This window comes from Scyliorhinus canicula, chromosome 10 (assembly GCF_902713615.1).
Source record: "Scyliorhinus canicula chromosome 10, sScyCan1.1, whole genome shotgun sequence".
In the NCBI taxonomy this organism is placed as follows: domain Eukaryota; kingdom Metazoa; phylum Chordata; class Chondrichthyes; order Carcharhiniformes; family Scyliorhinidae; genus Scyliorhinus; species Scyliorhinus canicula.
Window position 1 is genome coordinate 11,758,802 of NC_052155.1, and position 21,665 is coordinate 11,780,466.

The 21,665-nt window shown below is 44.8% G+C and overlaps 1 protein-coding gene across 5 annotated transcripts in view; it reads left to right on the forward strand.

Annotated features, from left to right (window-relative positions):
• LOC119972233 (vacuolar protein sorting-associated protein 13B-like) overlaps positions 1-21,665 on the forward strand; it is a 1,046,946-nt gene that overhangs the window by 168,095 nt on the left and 857,186 nt on the right. For all 5 annotated transcript variants that reach the window (XR_005462014.1, XM_038808618.1, XM_038808616.1 and 2 more), the window contains exon 9: positions 20,288-20,383. Coding sequence is in view for 4 of the 5 variants with exons in the window: in XM_038808618.1 (XP_038664546.1) it covers positions 20,288-20,383 (96 nt within the window). In the remaining variant the exon portion in view is untranslated. The remainder of the gene's footprint in view (positions 1-20,287; positions 20,384-21,665) is intronic.

Below are 21,665 nucleotides of genomic sequence, written 5' to 3' on the forward strand. Positions count from 1 at the left end.
TTTGAATATTTTAATGTTTCTCACCCAGATTTCCACAGCTACTTTTTACAGAGTGAATCATATTTGTTATGAGTTTTTTGTTGTTGTTATGGTCTCATATTAAATAAAGGATATTGAGGCCCAGACTATGAAGTTGTAAAACTGATTTATGAAGATGATGCCAGAACTGAGAGGATATAACGTTAGGAAAGTTTGAGCAGGCTGGGAATCTTCTCTCTATTACAGAAGACTGAAGACCTAGGTTTTTAAAATGATGAAGTGGTTTGATAGGACAGACGTAGAGACTTGTCAGGCAGCTCACAACTGAGGGTCATAAATGTAAGATAGTCGGATCTAGAATATCTACAGTGCAGAAGGAGGCCATTTCCTTGGAATGAAGAACTTGTCGTATGAGGAACGGTTGAGGACTCTGGGTCTGTACTCGTTGAGGTCTGTACTCGTTGATGTTTAGAAGGATGAGGGGGGATCTTATTGAGACATACAGGATACTGCGAGGCCTGGCTAGAGTGGACGTGGAGAAGATGCTTCCACTTGTAGGCAAAACTAGAACCAGAGGACACCATCTCAGACTAAAGGGACGATCCTTTAAAACAGAGATGAGGAGGAATTTCTTCAGCCAGACGGTGGTGAATCTGTGGAAGTCTTTGCCGCAGAAGGCTGTGGGGCCAAATCACGGAGTGTCTTTAAGACAGAGATAGATAGGTTTTTGATGAATAAGGGGATCGGGGTTATGGGGAGAAGGCAGGAGAATAAGGATGAGAAAATGTCAGCCATGATTGAATGGCGGAGCAGATTCGATGGGGCGAGACGCCTAATTCTGCTCCTATGTCTTATGGTCTTATTTGGCCCATCAGATCTGCACCCACCCTCTGAAACAGCACCCCAGCCAGGCCAACTCCCCCACCCTATCCCGCAACCTCACCTAACCTGCACATCTTTGGAACCAAGGGGCAATTATATCATGGCCAATCCACCTAACCTGCACATCTTTGAACCGTTGGAGGAAACTGGAGCACCCGGAGGAAATCCGCACAGACATGGGGAGAAAATGCGAACTCCACACAGGCAGTGACCTGAGGTCAGAATTAAACCATGGTCCCTGGCGCTGTGAGGCAGCAGTGCTAACCACTGTATTGCCATATAAAAAAAGATAAATCGAAATTTGGGCAAAACCAAGGAAAAAGGAATTTTATCAGGAATGTGGTTTTTAATGTGAAAGACTCTTATCACATCGAGTAGCTGAAGGGTTAGAAGTAGGGTAGATAGTTAAGTTTATGAGGGGGAATGAATAGAAGGATATGCTGAAAGGATTGGTTGATTGTGAGAGGAGGCTCGTATGGGCATTGACCTCTGGTGTCAAATGGTCCATTTCTGTACTCCAAATTCTATGCACATCTTTGTCAATATTAATATAAACGATTTCTATGGAACTGCTTGGTTCTCTTTTTGGCATCTCTGGATACAGTGCGCCTTTTGACTGAAAGCTGCTGCTTCTAATCGCTTGCCTCTGAAAATAGCGCCATGAACAAAAATATTTCCTCAGCAGTCAAACTTCCAACCCATTAACTAAAAAATAAACTGTTAACTAAAGATATGGGAGAAAAAAGTGATCAAAGTAATTAATGAAATAAAAATTAAAGTGCCCCACGGAGTAATATGCAAATGAGAAAGGAGTAACCATCAAGGACTCCAAAGGTAGTGGATTCGGAACAGAAGTCATTTAGAAGCATAGAAAATAGGAGCAGGTCCTTCGTGCCTGCTCCGCCATTCAACATGATCGTGGCTGATCCTCTATTTTCAACGTCTTTCCCCTGCGCTCCCCAATGCCCCTTTGACACCTTCAGAGTCTAGAAATCTATTTCCTTCTTAGATATATTTAGTGGCTTGGCCTCCACAGCCTTTTGTGGTGGAGAATTTCATAGGTTCACCACCCTCTTGAGTGAAGACTTTTAACCTCATCTCAATTCTAAATGGCCTACCCCGTATCTCACCCTGAGATTGTGACCCCTTGTTCTTGAAGCCCCAGCCAGAGGAAACAACACCCTTGCTGTCCAGTCTGTCCAGCCTTTTTAGGATTCTAAGTTTCATGTAGAACCCCTCTTATTATTCTACATTCCAGTTAATACAGGCCCACTCGACCCAATTTCCCCTTGTATGACAATCGCGCCATCTCAAAAATCAGTTTGGTGAACCGTCGCTGCATCTCTTCTGTGGCAAGTATATCTTTTCTTCGATAAAGTGAGCAGAGATGCACACAATATTCCAGATGTGGTTTCACCAAGACCCCGTGCTGCTGCAGTAAGACACCCTTGTTCCATACTCGTGTCCTCTTGCAGTAAAAGCAAACGTATCATTTGCCTTCCTAACTACATACTGCACCTGCATGCTTGCTTTCAGTGACTGGTGTATAAGGACACCCAGCTCCCTTTTGTATGCCAGCATTTCCCAATCTATTACCATTTAAACAATACTCTATCATTCTGTTCCTTCATCCGCATTCTGTTTCTCCCTCTGAAGTGGATAACTGAACATTCATCCATGCTATACTGCATCTGCCATATTTTTGCCCACTCACAACTTGTCTAACTCACTTTGAAGCCTCTTAACATCCTCCTCATCACTCACATTCCACCAAGTTTTGTCTCCTCAGCCAATGTGGAAAAATTGCTTCTGGTTTGCTCATCCAAATCATTGATATATATTGTGAATAGCTGGGGTTCCAGCACTGATCCCTGCGTGACCCCATTAGTCACCGCCTGCCCCTTCCGCGACCCCATTAGTTACTGCCTGCCCCTTCGACAAAGACCCATTTATTCCTACTCTCTGTTCCCTGTCTGCTAACCATTTCTCAATCCATGCTCATACATTGCCCCCAATACCGTGTGCTTTAATTTGCACACAAACTGATTATGTGGGACTTCATCAAAAGCTTTCTGAAAACCCAAATACATCACATCCACTAGTTCAGCCTGATCTATTTGATTTGTCCTCCAAATTCCAGTAGGTTTGTTAAATCATACATTCGTGTTAACCTTGTCTAATCCTGTTGATATTTTCTAAGTGCCTTATTATCACATCCTTTACAAGAGATTCGTGCATTTTCCTGACTACTGATATCAGGCTAAATGGTCTGTAATCCCTCCTTTTTTAAATAGTGAAGTGCCATTTGCCACCCTCAAATCTGCTGGAATTTCTCTGACTATGATAAGGTAAGGTTATAATGGAATCAGGTTTGGACAGTCCCACTCAGCTGCATGAGGAGGGAGACACCGGAGGAGGATAATGTAATTATCAGCTGTGTTTAGGATGGCCCAACTTTAGATATTGGGCCTCAAACAGTAATTGTATTTCCATATGCAGAATGAATAATATCTGCTTCAGGAACGTGCCATGGATGTCAATTTATTTATTTGTCTTCCCTAGTACGCTGAAAGGCATATCTTTGGGGCAGAATTTAATACTCTCCCCGAAGATGAATTTGACATTAGGTTGAGCATTTAATCAGGTGGGAGCCTGCTGGCAGGGCACCTCTCCACCCTCCTTCCTCTGCCAAAATGAAGTCTGGGGCAGGAAGGCTCATCGACGACCTTCGGGAACCTTCCCAGACTTCAGCGAATTGAAGCCCCGAAGTGAGCAACTAATGCCCACTTAAGGACCTCATTGCACAACTGCTGGTATTAAACCAGTGGCGGGTGAGCCCAAATAGGAAACCTCGAAGGGTTGTCTACCTGTTTTGCATCTGAAAAATTGACACTGTCATTAAATTTCTAAAACTTTTTCATGATCCCTCAAGTGCTTCTCTCATCTTTCCAAAGGTATAAAATAATAATTTTGCAGGAAGCAGTTGACTGTACAGAATAAGAGATGCAATCAAGTCACACTTTGACCGTGATATAGAATTCTTCTTGAGAACAGGCGAAACAATAAAACATTTTGGTATTAGTAGGTTGCCTTCAATTTTCCTGGGCATCGTGCCGTTTCAGTCTGGGCATATGCTTGAAACCAGTTGAATTTCATCTTGCTGTGGTCGGCTTCTTTCCCAGACCTGGCTGGTTGACAGACTGGCCATGTGTCTTTCTCACATTGTTCCTGGCTCAAGCGAACATTCAGTGATTTGCCAGAGTGCATGTCGATTAAAGCCTGTCATCTATCCTCTGCACTTTGGTCTCTGATCTTAAGGGAAAGTTTCCCCACTCTGCTCAAAACAATTGAGGTCCATTCTGGTTTAATGCACCTGGGAACAGACAATTGATCCTCATTATCTCAGTTTGAAATAGCTGTGAGCCACCGCATTCTGTACACTGGTACATCTGGCTTTAATATGCATCACCAATGCCTGACCCGTTACCAAATAAACCCTTATCTAAGTGGATTCAGCCTTTGTTTTTTTTTAAAGCACACTTTGTTTTGAAAACCAAACACTTAAACACAACTCATTCACAGCTCCTTCCTGTAAAGGCCAAAAAACGTAGTGAAACATCCTGAGACATGGTGAGGCCAAAAACCTGGGGCTGGTTTTTAAATTTTATAAATATTCTGGTGCAGGCACTGAGTTGCATCTTTGACAGATAGACTGTTGAGTTATATAGCACTGAAGAAGATTGAAAAAGGCTTGCTGCAGTATGGAAGATTATCCTGAAACAATTTTCTAATGATGTCTAACCAAGTTTTTTTTTCTCGAATGAAAAATGCAAGGTTTAAATTTGGACTGGTGAAGTTTAGTGAGGGGGAAAAGATCTTGAGGAAAAACTTGTGAAATTTTCTCCAATTCAGCATTTCCAGTGCAGCAGATTTTTGGTTATTTTATCTGGTGCTCAATAATAATAATAATAATCGCTTACTGTCACGAGTAGGCTTCAATGAAGTTACTGTGAAAAGCCCCTAGTCGCCATATTCCGGCGCCTGTTCGGGGAGTCCAGTACGGGAATTGAACCCGCGCTGCTGGCATTGTTCTGCATTACAAGCCAGCTGTTTAACCCACTGTGCTAAACCAGCCCCAAGCTATGAATAAACTTCCTAAAAAATAATGGCTGAAGGGCTACAGAACAAGTTGCATCGAACACTGAAACCATAAATAGGGACACAAGATAAGTTTACTTTCGAAAGCTCTGTAAGCATGCGGTGCACAACGTAAGTCAGAAAAAATGGGAGGGCGCTTCAGGCAGGCAAGCAGAGATATCAGGAAAGGGTTGTTCTATGAGGAGAGATTGAATAGAATGGACCCATGCTCTCTGGAATTTAGAATAATGAAAGGTGACCTCGTTGAGGCATATAAATATTTGAGGGCTTGAAAGGGTACAGGCTAAGAGGCTGTTTCCCCGTGGCTGAGGAGAACCTAAATGGTGGCGGCTGGGGTAAGGGGCTGGCAATTTAGAATTGAGATGAGGAGAGACGTCCTCACTCGGAGGGTTGTGAATCTGTAGAATTATCCTCTACCCTAGCGAGGTGTGGAAGCTCTGTTGCTGAGTATATTCATGGCAAGGATAATAGATTTTTGGACTGAAAGGGAGCCAAGGGAAATGGGATCAGATGGAAAACTGGAATTGGGTCTGAGATCACTGATGTTAAATGGCAGAGCAGGCTTGAGGGTCTACGGTATTATGATGAAAATCATGTAGAGCGGAAATTCAGAAAATGTCAGAGGGTGGTGCAGTGATGAGCACTGCTGCCCCATAGCTCCAGGGTCCCAGGTTCAATTCCGGCCTCGGGTGACTGTCTGTGTGGAGTTTGCACTTTCTCCCCATGTCTGCATGGGTTTCCTCCGGGTCCTCCGGTTTTGTTCCACAGTCCAAAGATGTGTGGGTTAGGTGGATTGGCCATGCTAAATTGCCCCTTTGTATCCAAAAAGGTTAGGTGGGTTCACTGGGTTACGGGGATAGAGTGGAGTCATGGGTTTAAGTAGGGTGCTCTTTCCAAGGGCCGGTGCAGACTCAGTGGGCCGAATGGCGGCCTCCTGCACTGTAAATGTTATGATTCTACTTGTAGCCGCATAAAATGGAAGCTGGGAAATGCAAGGAGATGCGAGGGAATCAGGAAAGATTACAGACTGTTGGATACAGATGGTGGTTGAAACTGAGCTTTTTTTTGTCAGAAGATTAACTTCAGATGATTGGGACTTTGTTCCATTAAAGATTGAAATAAATCGAGAGCAGACACTGACGTTTGGAATGCTGAAATACCCGATGGATAGGGTACTCGAGACATTTTCCTGCAGAGTGTTTTTGAGGTGGGGAATGTTGCTAACATTTAAATGTGGGAAATCTCACTGCACCCACTGCAATTAAAATGAATGGGTATTTCTTCTACAATCACAATGCCAATTTATTTGCAGCAACTTTTTCAGTATTTTCAGAAATGGTTTTCCTATTCATATCTTAAAACCAAGAGGTAGGGCTGAATGAACAACCAAAGTTCTAAATTTTATTCTGAAATGTTGAGACAATTGAAATCATAAACGATGGAATTGCATTACTGAAGTAGCCGTCTCTCCTCCCTCCCCCCCCCCCCTTGTCTACTTTGTCAATCAAAAATTTGTTCGAATCTTGCCTTGAATAAATTCAATGGCCCAGCCTCCACTGCTTTTGCGGGGGAACAGAACTCCATATAGTAACGACCCTCTGAGAGAAATCAATTCTCCTCATCCCTGCCTTAAATGGTAGATGTCTTATTCTCAAACTGTGTTCCCAAGTTCTAATCTTTCCTGTAAGTTGAAACATTCTCTTGGTATCTACCCTATCAAGACTCCTCAGGATTGGATATGTTTCAATAAGATCATCTTATTTTTCTAAGCTCCATGGATATAGACCCAACATCTGACACATTTTTTTTCAAATAGAGCCCAAAGCTATACATGGGATTCCAGATGTGGTCTCAGCAAGGCCCTGTACAGTTGTAGTAAAATGTAACTACTTTAATAATCCATTCTGCTTGCTATAATTGCAAACATTCCATTTGCCGCCTTCATCACTTGCTGTACTTGCAATCTAATGTTTTGGTAATTCGCACACCTGGACACTTCAAACCCTCTACATCACTGAGTTCTGCAATCTCTCTACGTTTAGATGGTATACATCTTTAATATTTTTGCTGCCATCGTGATCAAGTTCATATTTTCCCACATTATACACCACCTTCCAAATTTTTGCCCAGCCACTTAACCTGTCTTTGTTAAGTATCCAATTCTTTTTTTTCCAATGAAGGGGAAATTTAGCTTGGCAAATTCACCTTTCAGGCACAACTTTAGGTTGTGGGGGTGAGACCCACGCAGACACAGGGAGAATGTGTAAACGCCACACGGTCAATGACCCGGGGCTGGGATCGAACCCGGGTCCACTGCGCCATGAGGCAGCAGTGCTAACTACTGCGACACCGTGCCGCCCCCACTTAACCTGCTGATGTTCCTTTGCAGAGACTCTACCTCCTCTTGACAACTATTTTCATACCTATCTTTCTTGTCATTGGCAAATTTAGATACCATACACTTGTTTCCTTCCTATAGAGGCTGGTTTAGCATAGGGGGCTAAATAGCTGACTTGCAATGCAGAACAATGCCAACAGCGAGGGTTCAATTTCCGTACCGGCCTCCCCGAACAGGTGCCGGAATGTGGCGACTAGGGGCTTTTCACAGTAACTTCATTGAAGCCTACTTCTGACAATAAGCGATTATTATTATTATTATTATTATTATTATTATTATTATTATATTAGATTGTAAATAGTTAAGGATCTAGCACCAATCCCTGTGCCCCCTAGTTACAGCTCACCAACCTATAAAAGGGGCATTTATCCAGATACTGCTTCCCGTTAGCTAACCAATCCTTTATCCATGCTAATATTTCCCCCTATACTACAGCATGTAATGTTTTCTTGTGTAATAACCTTTGATGTGGCACCTCATAAAATGCATTCTTGAAATCCAAGTACACCATATCTACAGGTTCCCCTTTGGCACCTTGTTTGTTACTTCCTCAAAAAAAAAACTCCAAGTGTAGTTCCTTTCCTTTACAAATCTATGTTGATGTCTGACTAAATTTTTTAAAAATTGTTCATAGGATGTGGGCGTTGCAGGCTGTGCCAGCATTTATTGCCCATCCCTAATTGCCCTTGAGGGGGGCAGTAAAGAGTCAACCACATTGCTGTGGGTCTGGAGCTGCATGAATGCCGGACCAGGCAAGGACAACAGATTTCCTTTCCTAAAATACATTAGTGAACCAGATGGGATTTTACGACAATCGACAATGGTTTCATGGTCATCAGATGGCACAGTGTCACAGTGGTTAGCACTGTTGCTTCACAGGGAACCGAGTTCGACTCCCAGCTTGGGAACTGTGTGCGAGGAGTCTCCCCGTGTCTACGTGGGTTTCCTCCGGGTGCTCCGGTTTCCACCCACAAGTTCCGAAAGATGTGCTTTTTGGGTGAATTGGACATTCTGAATTCTGCTTCAGTGTACCCGAACAGGCGCTGTAGTGTGACAACAAGGGGCTTTTCACAGTAACTTCATTGCAGTGTTAATGCAAGTCTACTTGTGACACTAATAAAGATTATTATTGTGAGTAGACTTTTAATTCCACATTTTTATTGAATTCAAATTTCTCCATCTATAGTGGTGGATTTGAACCTGGGTAACCAGAGCATTACTCTGGGTCTCTGGTTTACCAATGCAGTGACAATATCACTACTCTACCACCTCTCCCAGGGGAAACTTTCTAAGTATCCTGCTTTCACCTCCTTAATCATGGATTCTAGCAATTTCTTAAAAAAAAATTTTTTTTTTCGAGTACCCAATTATTTTTTTTTCCAATTAAGGGGCAATTTAGTGTGGCCAATCCACCTAACCTGCGCATCTAATAATAATCGCTTATTGTCACAAGTAGGCTTCAATGAAGTTACTGTGAAAAGTTCTGCATTACAAGCCAGCAATTTAGCCCAGTGTGCTAAACCAGTCCCATCTTTGGGTTGTGGGAGTGAAACCCACGCAGACACAGGGAGAATGTGCAAACTCCACATGGACAGTGACCCGGGGCCGGCATTCCAACCCGGATCCTTGGCGATTCTAGCAATTTCTGTATGACAGGTGTTAAGCTAACTGGCCTGTAGTTTCCAGATTCCCGTCACCCTCATTTCTTGATTTATATTGACTATTTTCCAATCCACTGGGACCCTTCCAGAATCTCTGGAATTTTGGAAGATTATAATCAACGCATCTACCACCTCTGCAGCCACTTATTTGAAGATCCTCAGATGTTGGCCGTCTGGTCCTGGGGATTTGTTCGTCTTTAGGTTTAAAGGTTTTCCAGCACCTATTCCCTCGTGATAATGATTGTTTTAAATTCCTGCCTCCCGTTCATCTCTTGATTTTCGAGTATCTATGTGAAGTTTTCTAAGGCTCCTGCAGTGAGGAATACACAAAATATCTGTTCAACATCTCTGTCATTTCCTAATTTTCCATGAGCAATTCAGAACTCTGTCTGGAGGACAAACACCAGCTTTATTTACTCTTTTTGCTATTTGAATACTTGTAGAAATGTTTGCTATCTGCTTTTGTATTACTAGCTAACTTTCTCTCGTACTCAACTGTTCCCTCTTCTATTTTCTCAGTCATTCTTTTCTATTTCTTAAAATTTGATCAATCTTCTGACCTACCACCAATCTTCATTGCAGTGTTAATGTAAGCCTACTTGTGACAATAAAGATTATTATTATTGGATTATTATTAGTATTATTTTACCGTTGCAGATTTGTACAGTATTTGATACTATCCTTAACTTCCTCATTCAGCCATGGATGATCCATCCTTCTCAGAGTCTTTCTTCCTGGGATAATTCTTTGCTGCGAGCTATTTAAGTATCTCCTAAATGTGTGCTACTGCATCTCTGCTGTCCCACCTGTTAACCTAGTTTCCCAGTTCACTTTAGTTAGATATGCTTTCAGATCCTTAGAATGATCTTAATTCAGGTTTTAAGTACTAGACAGACCTACACTTCTCCCAATACACCCAGTACATAAAGCTCTATCGTGTTACGATTGATGTCAACACGGTAGCATTGTGGATAGCACAATTGCTTCACAGCTCCAGGGTCCCAGGTTCGATTCCGGCTTGGGTCACTGTCTGTGTGGAGTCTGCACATCCTCCCCGTGTGTGCGTGGGTTTCCTCCGGGTGCTCCGGTTTTCTCCCACAGTCCAAAGATGTGCAGGTTAGGTGGATTGGCCGTGATAAATTGCCCTGAGTGTCCAAAATTACCCTTAGTGTTGGGTGGGGTTACTGGGTAGGGTGCTCTTTCCAAGAGCCGGTGCAGACTCGATGGGCCGAATGGCCTCCTTCTGCACTGTAAATTCTATGAAAATTCTATGTCACCGAGAGGCTCCTCTATTCTGAGGTTGTTGATTAATTCTGCCTCATTGCTCATTACCAGGTCCAGAATAGCTGCTCACTAGTTGGCTCCAGGATCTACTCCTGTAATAAATTGTCCCAAATATATTCTATGCATTCATTTTCCAGACCACCTTTGCCAATCTGATTTGCCCAGTCTATATGTAGATTAAAATCATCCATGATTATTGTGGTACCTTTCTTACATGCTTCATTTATTTCTTCCTGTGTACTCTGTTGTACTGTGTAACTGCTGTCAAGGGGCCTGCAACCTACTCCCACATTATTGTTTCTTATCTCTATTCATGCATAGCTGCAACTGTGGTGACTCGGGGCTTTTCACAGTAACTTCATTGCAGTGTTAATGTGAGCCTACTTGTGACAATAATAACGAATATGATTATGATACTGATTCTACATTTTGCTCTTTCAAGCCAAGGTCATCTCTCACTACTGTGCTAATGACAACCTTAATTAATAGAGCTACGTCACCACCATTTTGTGACTTCCTATCTTGCTGAAATGCCAAATACTCTTCAATAATCATGTCCCAGCCTTGATCACCCTGCAACCATGTCTCTACAATGGCTTTCAGGTCATACATACATATTTATATCTGTGCTGACAAAGAATCCATTTTGTTATGAGCGCTGCATGCATTCAGATACAGAGTCGTTCATTTTGTCTTTTTAGCATTTTTGCAATCTCTGGCCTTACCTTCTGGTGCCTCTTAAGTTTTTAAGCTAGTGCAGTACAATGGGGGGTGTCTCTCATTCTCTCTCTCTCTCTCTCTCTCTCCTCCCCCCCCCCCCCCCCCCCCCCCCAACCAAGCAATCCGGTAACCTGACATCTGTCTTTTGCTCTCTGTATTTCTTTTTCCATCCATGAAGATCTGACTTTTTTTTTGTCATGCTTTTCCCCCCTCATGGGAATGTTCCTCAACTGTAACAGAACCATCTCCTGTTTGTTCCACGATGGTTTTGCCGGCCATCTTTCTTTCTCCATTAAACTTGCCAGTGAAAGCGAAGACACTTTTAACAACTTGCCGTTTGTTAGTGACTGCCAAACAAACTTTCTTCTGCTGGAAGTGAACAATTTAAAAATGTCAAGTCTCATTCCTTCAGGTTGTCAATTGTTGGAAATTTTCAATAAATTATATTTTTCCTTTTTGTGCATTTTCTCTTTTAATTCAATTTCTGTTACCCTTGCTGTACCCTTTTACATTGAATTCAATGATCTTCAATCACACTCATAGAACATAGAACAGTACAGCACAGAACAGGCCCTTCGGCCCTCGATGTTGTGCCGAGCAATGATCACCCTACTTAAACCCACGTAACCCGTATACCCGTAACCCAACAATACCCCCATTAACCTTACACTACGGGCAATTTAGCATGGCCAATCCACCTAACCCCGCACATCTTTGGACTGTGGGAGGAAACCGGAGCACCCGGAGGAAACCCACGCACACACGGGGAGGACGTGCAGACTCCACACAGACAGTGACCCAGCCGGGAATCGAACCTGGGACCCTGGAGCTGTGAAGCATTGATGCTAACCACCATGCTACCGTGAGGCCCCAATTCATTTCATTTTCGCACAGTTCTTAAATTTCATAAAATCATAGAATTTACAGTGCAGAAGGAGGCCATTCGGCCCTTTGAGTCTGCACCAGCCGTTGGAAAGAACACCCTACCTAAGCCCACACCCTATTCCCATAACCCAGTAACCCCACCAACCTTTTTGGATTCTAAGGGCAATTTAGCATGGTCAATCCACCAAATCTGCACATCTTTGGATTGTGGGAGGAATCCGGAGCACCCGGAGGAAACCCACGCAGACATGGGGAGACCGTGCAGACTCCGCACAGACAGTAACCCAACCCGGGAATCGAACCTGGGACCCTGGAGCTGTGAAGCAGCAGTGCTAAACACTGTGCTACCGTGCCACCCATCATTGGTTAAGGGGATATATTGTTGGTTCCGTTGTTCACTACGCTCACCAGGTGCCCTGCAATTCTTGCTGTGCCTTTATCAGCTTACCCTGACAGCAATATTGTGGGGAGAACCTTTGTAAAATCTAAAGCCACACAAGCAAGTCCAACTGATAGGGCATCCTGCAAGACACACCGCTGCAGCAAGTTGGGTAATTTGTTTTTGGTTTTCTATGGAACTGCTTCCTTGCACTGCTGGATTGTTTGGGCGGGAGGTGGGGGAAATGAGAGACACCCCCATTGTACTGCACTAATTTTAAAAATCTTCCATATTATGTAGGTGTTTACAAACACACTGAAAAGTTTGCAGATATTTAAGCAGTTTATGAGAGGGTGGGTGATTTGAGTGGATGGGTGAAATGAGTGGGTGGATGTGTAGTGGGTAGGGGTGCAGGTGGGTAGGATGGTCAGGTTGAGTAATTGGGACTGAAAGCTTGTGATTCGAAACAAACCTGTTGGACTTTAACCTGGTGTCGTAAGACGTTTTACTGTGCCCACCCCAGTCCAACGCCGCCATCTCCACAACATAGCAGTTAAACTAGGATTTTCCCATCTCACATTTCCTGAGTACCTACCCAGTTAACAAAGCCTGAACTGTGCGATGTCTGCAACTGTCACTTGGAGGCAGAAACTTCCGGAGGCTCCTGGCGAGCGGGACAGTCGGCCAGTGCAAGTTTAAACTTCCTGGGCAATTGCCACCGAGTCAGTACATTGGAAATACTTAAAGATAGATAATTGAAGAGGTTGCTTGTAGAGTTGAGAAGTGCTGGAGCATTCCTCGCAGATTTTCTATTTCACGTTTCTCAGTTAGAGGCCGAGAAATCTTTTCTGTGCCAATCCACCTTTAACATTTTGTTCAGATAACTATGAGAGATTATCAAATGATAAGGCAGGAACTGTTTAAATCGTTGGGTGGAATTTGCCAATGAAATATTTTCATTGACTTTGATAACTTTTTATTTGATAAACAATTTTATTAAGACATTTTGGCACAATAAACAACAATACAAAACAGTGTGCAAACAGTCCCCCCCACTACCACCTGCTGACGATTACTTTTACGCAAAGAAGTCGATAAATGGTTGCCACCTCCGGGCGAACCCTGACAGTGACCCTCTCAAAGCGAACTTAATCTTCACCAGACCGAGGAAGCTCGCCATATCCGATAGCCAGGCCTCTGACTTTGGAGGTTTGGAGTCCCTCCATGCCAGCAGAATTTGTTGCCGGGCTACCAGGGAAGCAAAGGCCAAAACGTCAGACTCTCTCTCCCCCTGGACTCCAGGGTCCTCCGTAACCCCAAAAATAGCCACCTCGGGACTCGTCATCCCTGTTTACAGTACCCGGGACATAACATCTGTGAACCCCTGCCAGTACCCCCTGAGTTTTGGACAAGTCCAAAACATGTGGACATGGTTCGCTGGTCCTCCCGAACATCTGGTGCACCTGTCCTCCAATCCGAAAATTTACTCATCCGGGCCACGACCTTGAATTGAATCAGGCTGATCCTGGCGCATGTTCGGTCACGTTTACCCTGCTCAACGCCTCCACCCATAAGCCCTCTTCTATCTCACCTCCGAGCTCCTCTTCCCACTTAAGCTTCAGCTCCTCGGTCTGTGACTTCTCCGCTCCCATAAGTTCTTTATATATATCTGAGATCCTCCCCTCCCCCACCCATCTACTGGACACTACCCTGTCCTCGATCCCCCTGAGTGGGAGGTGTGGGAAGGATGGAATCTGTCTGCGTCGAAAGACCTGCACCTGCAAGTAGCTTAAGGGATCTCCCTTACCAGTCGGTCCATTTCTGCCCTGTCCGTCCTGTCCCTATGTGATCTGATTGAAATCAGCTCCCCTCTCACCAGCGCCTTCAGCACTTCTAAGAGCACCGCCGCTGAGACTTCCCCTGTGTCATTGACCTGCAGGTTGTTTTGCATACATTTCCTCACCCTCTCACACACCGCCTCGTCCGCCAACAAACCGACCTCCAGCCTCCATTGAGGGCGCTGAAAACTTTCCTTGTAGACCTGCAGATCAACCCATTGCAGGGCATAGTCCGAGATAGCGATCGCCGAATATTCTACGTCCGTCACCCCTGCTAACAAGTCCCTGCTCATATGAAAAAAATCAATTTGGGAATACACCTTATGGACGTGTGAATAGAACGAAAACTCCCTCCCCATCGGCCGACTAGCCCCCCATGGATCCGCTTCCCCCCCCCCCCCCCACCCCACCCCACCCCCCATTTGCTCCATGAACCCCCTCAGTACTTTCGCTATTGCCTGCATCCTACCCGTTCTTGAACATGACCGGTCTAGGCTGGGGTCAAGGACTGTATTAAAATCCCCTCCCATAATCAACCTGTGCGAGGTATCTTCCCAGCAGTCTCTTGATAAACTCCACATCATCCCAATTTGGGGTATATACATTGACCTCTCATGCCGTCAAGTTTGCCACTCACCATGACAAATCTGCCTCCCCATCTGAGATTGTGCTGCCCGCCTCAAATTGCACCTGCTTGTTGACCAGAATCACAACCCCTCTGGTTTTAGTGTCCAGCCCCGAATGGAAGACCTGGCTAATCCAGCTCTTCCTTAATCTGACCTGGTCAGCTACCTTCAGATGAGTCTCCTGAAGCATTATCACGTCCGCTTTCAGCGCTCTCAGATGCGCGAACACAAGCGCCCTCTTTACCGGCCCGTTTAACCCTCTAACGTTCCAGGTGATCAGCCTGGTAGCCTGGTTTTGTTGGTCCTTCAGCCTCTCCACCTCCGCCTCCACCACCGTTTGGTGGTCCACCTGCTCCTCCAGTGCCTTTTCCAGCTTCTGGATCGTACGATCCTGGGCATCCAGCCCATGCTCAAGGCGCTCCATAGACTTCTGAATCGGGTCTAAACTATCCCGCTTCAAAGCAGTAAAGCCCTCTTGGATGACCTTCAACAGATGCTCTGTTGTTGGCTGGGCTGTCTGCACCAGGGTCCGGACGTCGGCCATATTGTCCTTAGCAGCAGCTTCTACACTGCCCTTGTTTTACCACTTCTTCAACTGTTTGCAATTCTTTCTGCTTCTAAATTTCATACACCTGTGTCTGGAGTCAATGCCTGAGTGTCCCTGCCTTCCAACCTAGCACTCAAAAGTACAAAAAAGCCGGGGAAAAAGGTCCAAAGGTCCGACCGGATCGAGAGCCACCAAATGTGCGACTTACTCCTCCATACCTGCCACCGGATGGAGGCGGATTTGTGTGATGGACTGGGCAGTGTTCACGACTCTCTGAAGGTTCTTGCGGTCTTGGGCCGCGCAGTTGCCATACCAGGCCTTGATGCAGCCAGATTGGATGCTTTCTATGGCGCATCTTTAAAAGTTGATAAGAGTCAATGTGGACATGCCGAATTTCCTTAGCTTCCTGAGAAAGAATAGGTGCTGTTGTGCGCTCTTGGTGATAGCATCGACGTGGGTGGACTAGGACAGATTGTTGGTGATGTGCACACCTAGGAATTTGAAGCTGTCAATCATCTCGCCTCGGCCCCGTTGATGCAGACAGGGGTGTGTATGATACTTTGCTTCCTGAAGTCAATGACCAACTCTTTAATTTTGCTGACATTGAGGGAGAGATTGTTGTCGTTACACCATTCCACTAGGTTTTCTATCTCCCTCCTGTATTCTGACTCATCGTCGTTCGAGATCCGACCCACTACAGTCATGTCGTCAGCAACTTGTAGATGGGGTTGGAGCCAAATTTTGCCACACAGTCGTGTGTGTGTATGGGGAGTATAGTAGGGAGCTAAGTCTGCAGCCTTTTGGGGCCCCTGTGTTGAGGCCTATCGTGGAGGAGATGTTGTTGTTTAAATTTAATGATTATGGTCTATGGGTCAGAAAGTCGAGCATTCAGTTGCGGAGTAAGGAGCCAAGTCCAGGTTTTGGAGCTTTGATATAAGCTTGGCTGGGATTATGGGTTGAAGGAGGAGCTTTAGTCAATGAATAGGAGTCTGATGTAAGTGTCCTTGTTGTCGAGATGCTCCAGTGATGAGTGTAGGGTCAGGGAGATGGCATCTGCTGTGAACCGGTTGTGGCAGTAGATCTAAGCATTCTGGGAGAATGGAGGTGATCCGCTTCATGATCACCCTCTCGAAGCACTTTATTATGACCGATGTCAGGGCCATCAGACGGTAGTCATTGAGGTATGTTGTCTGGTTCTTCTTTGGCACCGCTATGATGGGTGGCCTTCTTGAAGCAGGTGGGGACCTCGGAATGGAGTCGGGAAAGGTTGAAGATGTCCGCGAACACATCTGCCAACTGTTCCGCACAGGATCTGAGTGAACTACCAGGGACCCCCATCAGGATCCATTGTCTTCCCTTGCGAGGGTTCACTTTCAAGAAGGCTGATCTGACTTCGGAAACTGTAACGATGGGTATGGGTGTGTCCGGGGCTGCCGGGGCTGTTGACCGCCGTTTGATGGTTTCCTGCTCGAACCGAGCAGAGAACGCATTGAGTTCATCGGGGAGGGGTGCTCTGCTGCCTGCTTGGCATCACTTTTCAGTCCGTTATGTTGTTGCGGCCTGGCCACAACCGACGAAACATAACGTGACATTAGTCTGTGACTCTAGCTTGGTCTGATATTGTCTCTTGGCATCCCTGATGACTTTGCAGAGGTCGTACCTGGGTTTCATATATTGGTCAGGATCGCCTGACTTGAACGCCTCAGACCTGCCATTCAGTTGACCACTGTGACAGGTATTCCAGGTCCGGGGAGCAGTAGGTTGCCACATCCAAGCACCGTGAGGAGTTGATGAGGAAGCAAACCCCTTCACTCTTTGCTTTCCCTGATGGTGGCGTGCTGTCCGTCCGGTGTATTGAGAAGCCTTCAGGTTGTATGGCACTTAAAGCGGATACCCAATAGATATAGGGCCAGGCAGCAGAAAAAGACGGAATTATCGTTGAACGTGGAAGTTTCAAGAGCCTCGTCTGGAAAACAAAATTGCGGAGGCATCTGCTGCATCAGGGTCCACTCCACTAACTGCCGAAATGCTTACAGGCATCTTAGTGGTGGGGCTTCAGAAGTTAGGCGACGATATCCTTGATTTGAGCGGTCTTGGCTAAGGTGAACGAGGTGGTGACAGGGGTTTGTTTATAGATGGGAAGTTCGCTGATTTTCAAGACTGGTTAGGCAAGTACCGGCTTCTGATAGCTGACCTGTTTCGGTATTATTAGGTACGCAACTTTGTACGCAAGGAGACGTCTTCCTTCCCCTTGGCATCCTTGCCCTCGTTAACGGGTAGGGTTCTTTTGGTGGTTGATGTAGGGGAAGGGAAGATGTTAGATATTTATGGTCAGCTTGAGTCAATGCAGCAGGTTCCACTGGATGGGGTAAAGAGGAAGCGGACTGGGAGCTAGGTCATGTGTTTGATGGGGATGGGGTGTGTGGAGTGAGGCTCTACGCTGTGTCAACTACACCTTGTGCACTAGGCTCACCCTGATTCAGTTTAAGTTGGTTCAGCGGGCACATCTGACCAGGGCACGGATGAGTGAGTTCTTCTCAGAAGTAGATGATAGATGCGAACGGTGTTGTAGGGGTGAGGCGCATCATACACGCATGTTCCAGTCTTGTTCTACGTTTATGAGCTTTTGGGTCTCCTTCAGCACCCTGTCAGGAGTTCTTGGGTTTGAGTTGGAACCTTGTCTTGTGGTGGCTATCTTTGGGGTTTCAGATTTATTGGAGTTGCAGACAGGGGCGAAGGCTAATTCTATTCGGATGGAAGCCTTCGGTCCTGCCCAGTGCCACGTGGCGTGGTTAAGTGACCCGATGGAGTTTTACATTAAGAAAAAGTCAAGTAGTGTGGCACAGTTTAGCACTGCTTCCTACGGCGCTGAGGATCTGGGTTCAAATTCTGGCCCTGGGTCACTGTCTGTGTGGAGTTTGCACATTCTCCCCATATCTGCGTGGGTTTCACCCCCCACAACCCAAAGATGTGCAGGGTAGGTTGGCCATGCTAAATTGCCTCTTAATTGGAACAAAAAAATAATAATTGGGTACTCTAAATTTATAAAAAAGAAAGAAAAAGTCAAGTATATCTTGAGAGGGTCGACGGAAGGTTTCTACCAGAGGTGATGGCACTTGTTCATTTCCTACTTCCGGGAGTTGGTCACCTTGAAATGTGGGGTGAGGGGGTGGGGGGGGGGGGGGGGGGGGGGGGGGGGGTTAGGGTTTGGTGAGGTTGGGCCGGTAGGGGGGTTGAAATATTATAACTGGTGTATAAATATGGTTGTGAAGGTCTTATGTTGGAAAAGCTTTTCTTAATATAATCTTTTTTTAAAAAGTGAAGTGTTGAATGAAATCTGTTGGATATTCAGTCCATATGTCAGTAGGGTGAATACCTCCGCTTATTATTTCGTACATGATATTATTTTCAGTGATTTTCTTTCCTCTGCCCAGATGTCCAAGCTCAGCTTATTTATAAATAACATTTACAGAGCCTTTTAATCAGCAATATTAGCTTTTATCAAGTGTTTGGTAGTGAGACTAAGTTGCAGCAGATTTTAACTTGTCTCGCCTGATGAAAGTTGCAGAGAATTGGTGGTAATTTTTTAATTTGCAACAATGTCCACTTGGGAAAATAAGCCGAAAACAGTAGCTTATGGAGAAGCTGCTTAAAAAAAAATGCATTAATGCAAACTGCAACTATTTGGAACAGTTTAAGTTTTCAATTTATTTTAGCTAAATTGAAATATAATATTTTATTGAGAACAAATTTTACGACTTCTCAAAATACATTTTTAAATTTAACTTGGCATTTTGTTCTGTTTTGATTGAACATATTAAGGGATTCCAGCTGTAATTGTGTAATATTCACAATGTATGATGGACCAAATCTTACATAATCACACCAATTTTTAGAAGTATTATTTAAAATTGTTCTATTTGCCGGGTTCAAAACGTTCGCAATTCATTTACATGTAACTTAGGTCAGAAATAGTCAGATTGCTTGCAGTGCTGTTGTATGTTTTTGGGACCATTCCAATATATCATGATGCTAAATTAATCCTACTGTTGATTGAATAATGCTTGAAATTGTTCTTCTAGATTTTGAATTCCTTTAATCAATTAATTGCTTTTCCTCTGAAGTAATTGCTGACAGATGAGGCTGGTTAGGTAATAAAGAGCACAGGTTATGCATAACTCTTTACCTTACGGCGTATTAACATAGCTACAAAAAGCCAACATGTGTAACGTGAGTTACACAACATGAGTGGTCGAAATGGATTTGTAATGAGAGCTGTGGGTATTTCCATACTGTAGGAATGGATATTGCTTCCAATCTCATGACAGTGTAATTGAGATAATTGCCACGGGTAAGCTAACCATTGGTAATGGTTTGGAATCGGAATTCAATCTGACAGCTTCGAAAATTTCCTACTGATTGATTATGATGGTATTTTGTAGTGGATGCCATTGTTTCCGAGATGTGATGCTGAAATATTATAAATATTAATGTCCGACATGAAATTGTTCCCAAGAAAATTTTATGTTTGATTGGCTGGAATACATTCTCCCCCCCCCCCCTAATTTTTCACTTCGATTGCATAATTATTCAGGAAGATATAGACATGGGTTTGACAGTGATGAAGGTATTTGACCAGCAGATGTAACAAAATTGTTAACATGAGATGTTTAACATTAACCTTATGTTCAAAATACATGTCATTATCTCAATGTGATTAGACCATAGTCAACAGCGAACCTTGTATCCTGATGTGGATAATAAGTTGCAGCTGTTTTTCTCCACCTGTTTCCTGTGCAATAACAGAATTTAGTTGAAACTTAAAAGATTAATTTCTCTGTAGCAGTTTTGTGTATTGAGATGACAGGTTATGACTACTTATTGATAAAATGTAACATATTTGAACAGAGGAATTGTCATTTTGTTACAGTTGACAGAAATGCAGACGGAGAGCAGCTATTATAGCCCTCAAAAAGTGAAATCCAAAGAAGTGCTTTGCTGGGAGCAAGAAGGGACTACTGTTGAGGTATTTTTGATTTAATTGCCAGAGTAGTGATAAAACTTCCTGTGATACCACCTTCTCATTGATTTGTTAATTTACCATTATTAATATGCACATTGGAAAATGTTTTTCGACTTAAATGCAACTTTCTGTAATTTCATCAATTGACATACATATGTAAGAATGCAAATGAACAAATCATTGTCCTGATATTTTGTGGAAGTACTTCTATTATATTAACTGACAAATATGTAGAAATCTCTTCATGAAAATAAGCATGTGGCGAGGAGAATATATCGGGCAAAATTCTCCGCCTCACGACGTCGCAAACGCGAACCACGGTCGGGCAGATGATCGGGCGCCCGGCCACAATCCAGATCCGTGTCCGGCGCCATGCTCCGGGAGTCCCTCGTTGGTGGTGATAACGCGGTTTGAGCCCTGCGCCAGCGGCAGCATGCAAAACCGGCATTTGCATTCATTTAAATGTGATTAGTGGCTCTGACCAACTATCTCTGGGTCTCCGCGATGCTCCGGCCCTCTCAGGCAGAGGTCATGTGGGGGCGGTTTACTCCAAGAATTTACAAAGAGGGACTGGGCGCCATGGCTGCTGAAGGGTAAGCAAAATCTGAACAAAATTTCAAAAATCTTATCATTTGCTGGCGGGTGGCTGCCGAGGCCTGGTGGGTGGAGCAGGTAGCGACTTGATGACAGCTCCATAGATTTGGGGTGTCCCCCTAGGGATCAGGGTGGCTTGGCTCAGACCACCATTGCTGCAGTATTTGTTTTGAATGCACCATTTGGTCGAAGGTACAGGCCCGCCCTGGTTGCTCACTCTACTGACTGCTCATTATGTCCAGTAAATGCTCACACAGCCTCTGGCCAGTTGGGAGCCCACCCAGGCCGCCCCTCTGGAAACTCTCAGACCCCAGCTGACCCATCAATGGGATGGACGTGGCCAAGCTCAATCAGTGGCCCACCAGGTTCTGCCACTCCTCAGTTCACTCAGAAGCACAGCCCCACTGCAGGGGAAGCAGGGGAATAACAGAACTCATCCCAAGCAAGACACATGCACCGTGGCCTATGACACCCTCCCTGGCATATTGCCCCTCTCAGAGCAGAGGCCTCACCAGTGACACTATCAGCTCGCCCACTCTGCAGGACCACAAACATCTCCAAATGCTGCCGGTCCACTGTGCTCCTTTTCCCATCCATCCTGTTCCAGGGCAGGTTGTCGCAACCTGTGTGTCACACCCAGGAACCACATCACACTGCAGCAACGCTCCCAGCAGACGCACACTTCCCTGCC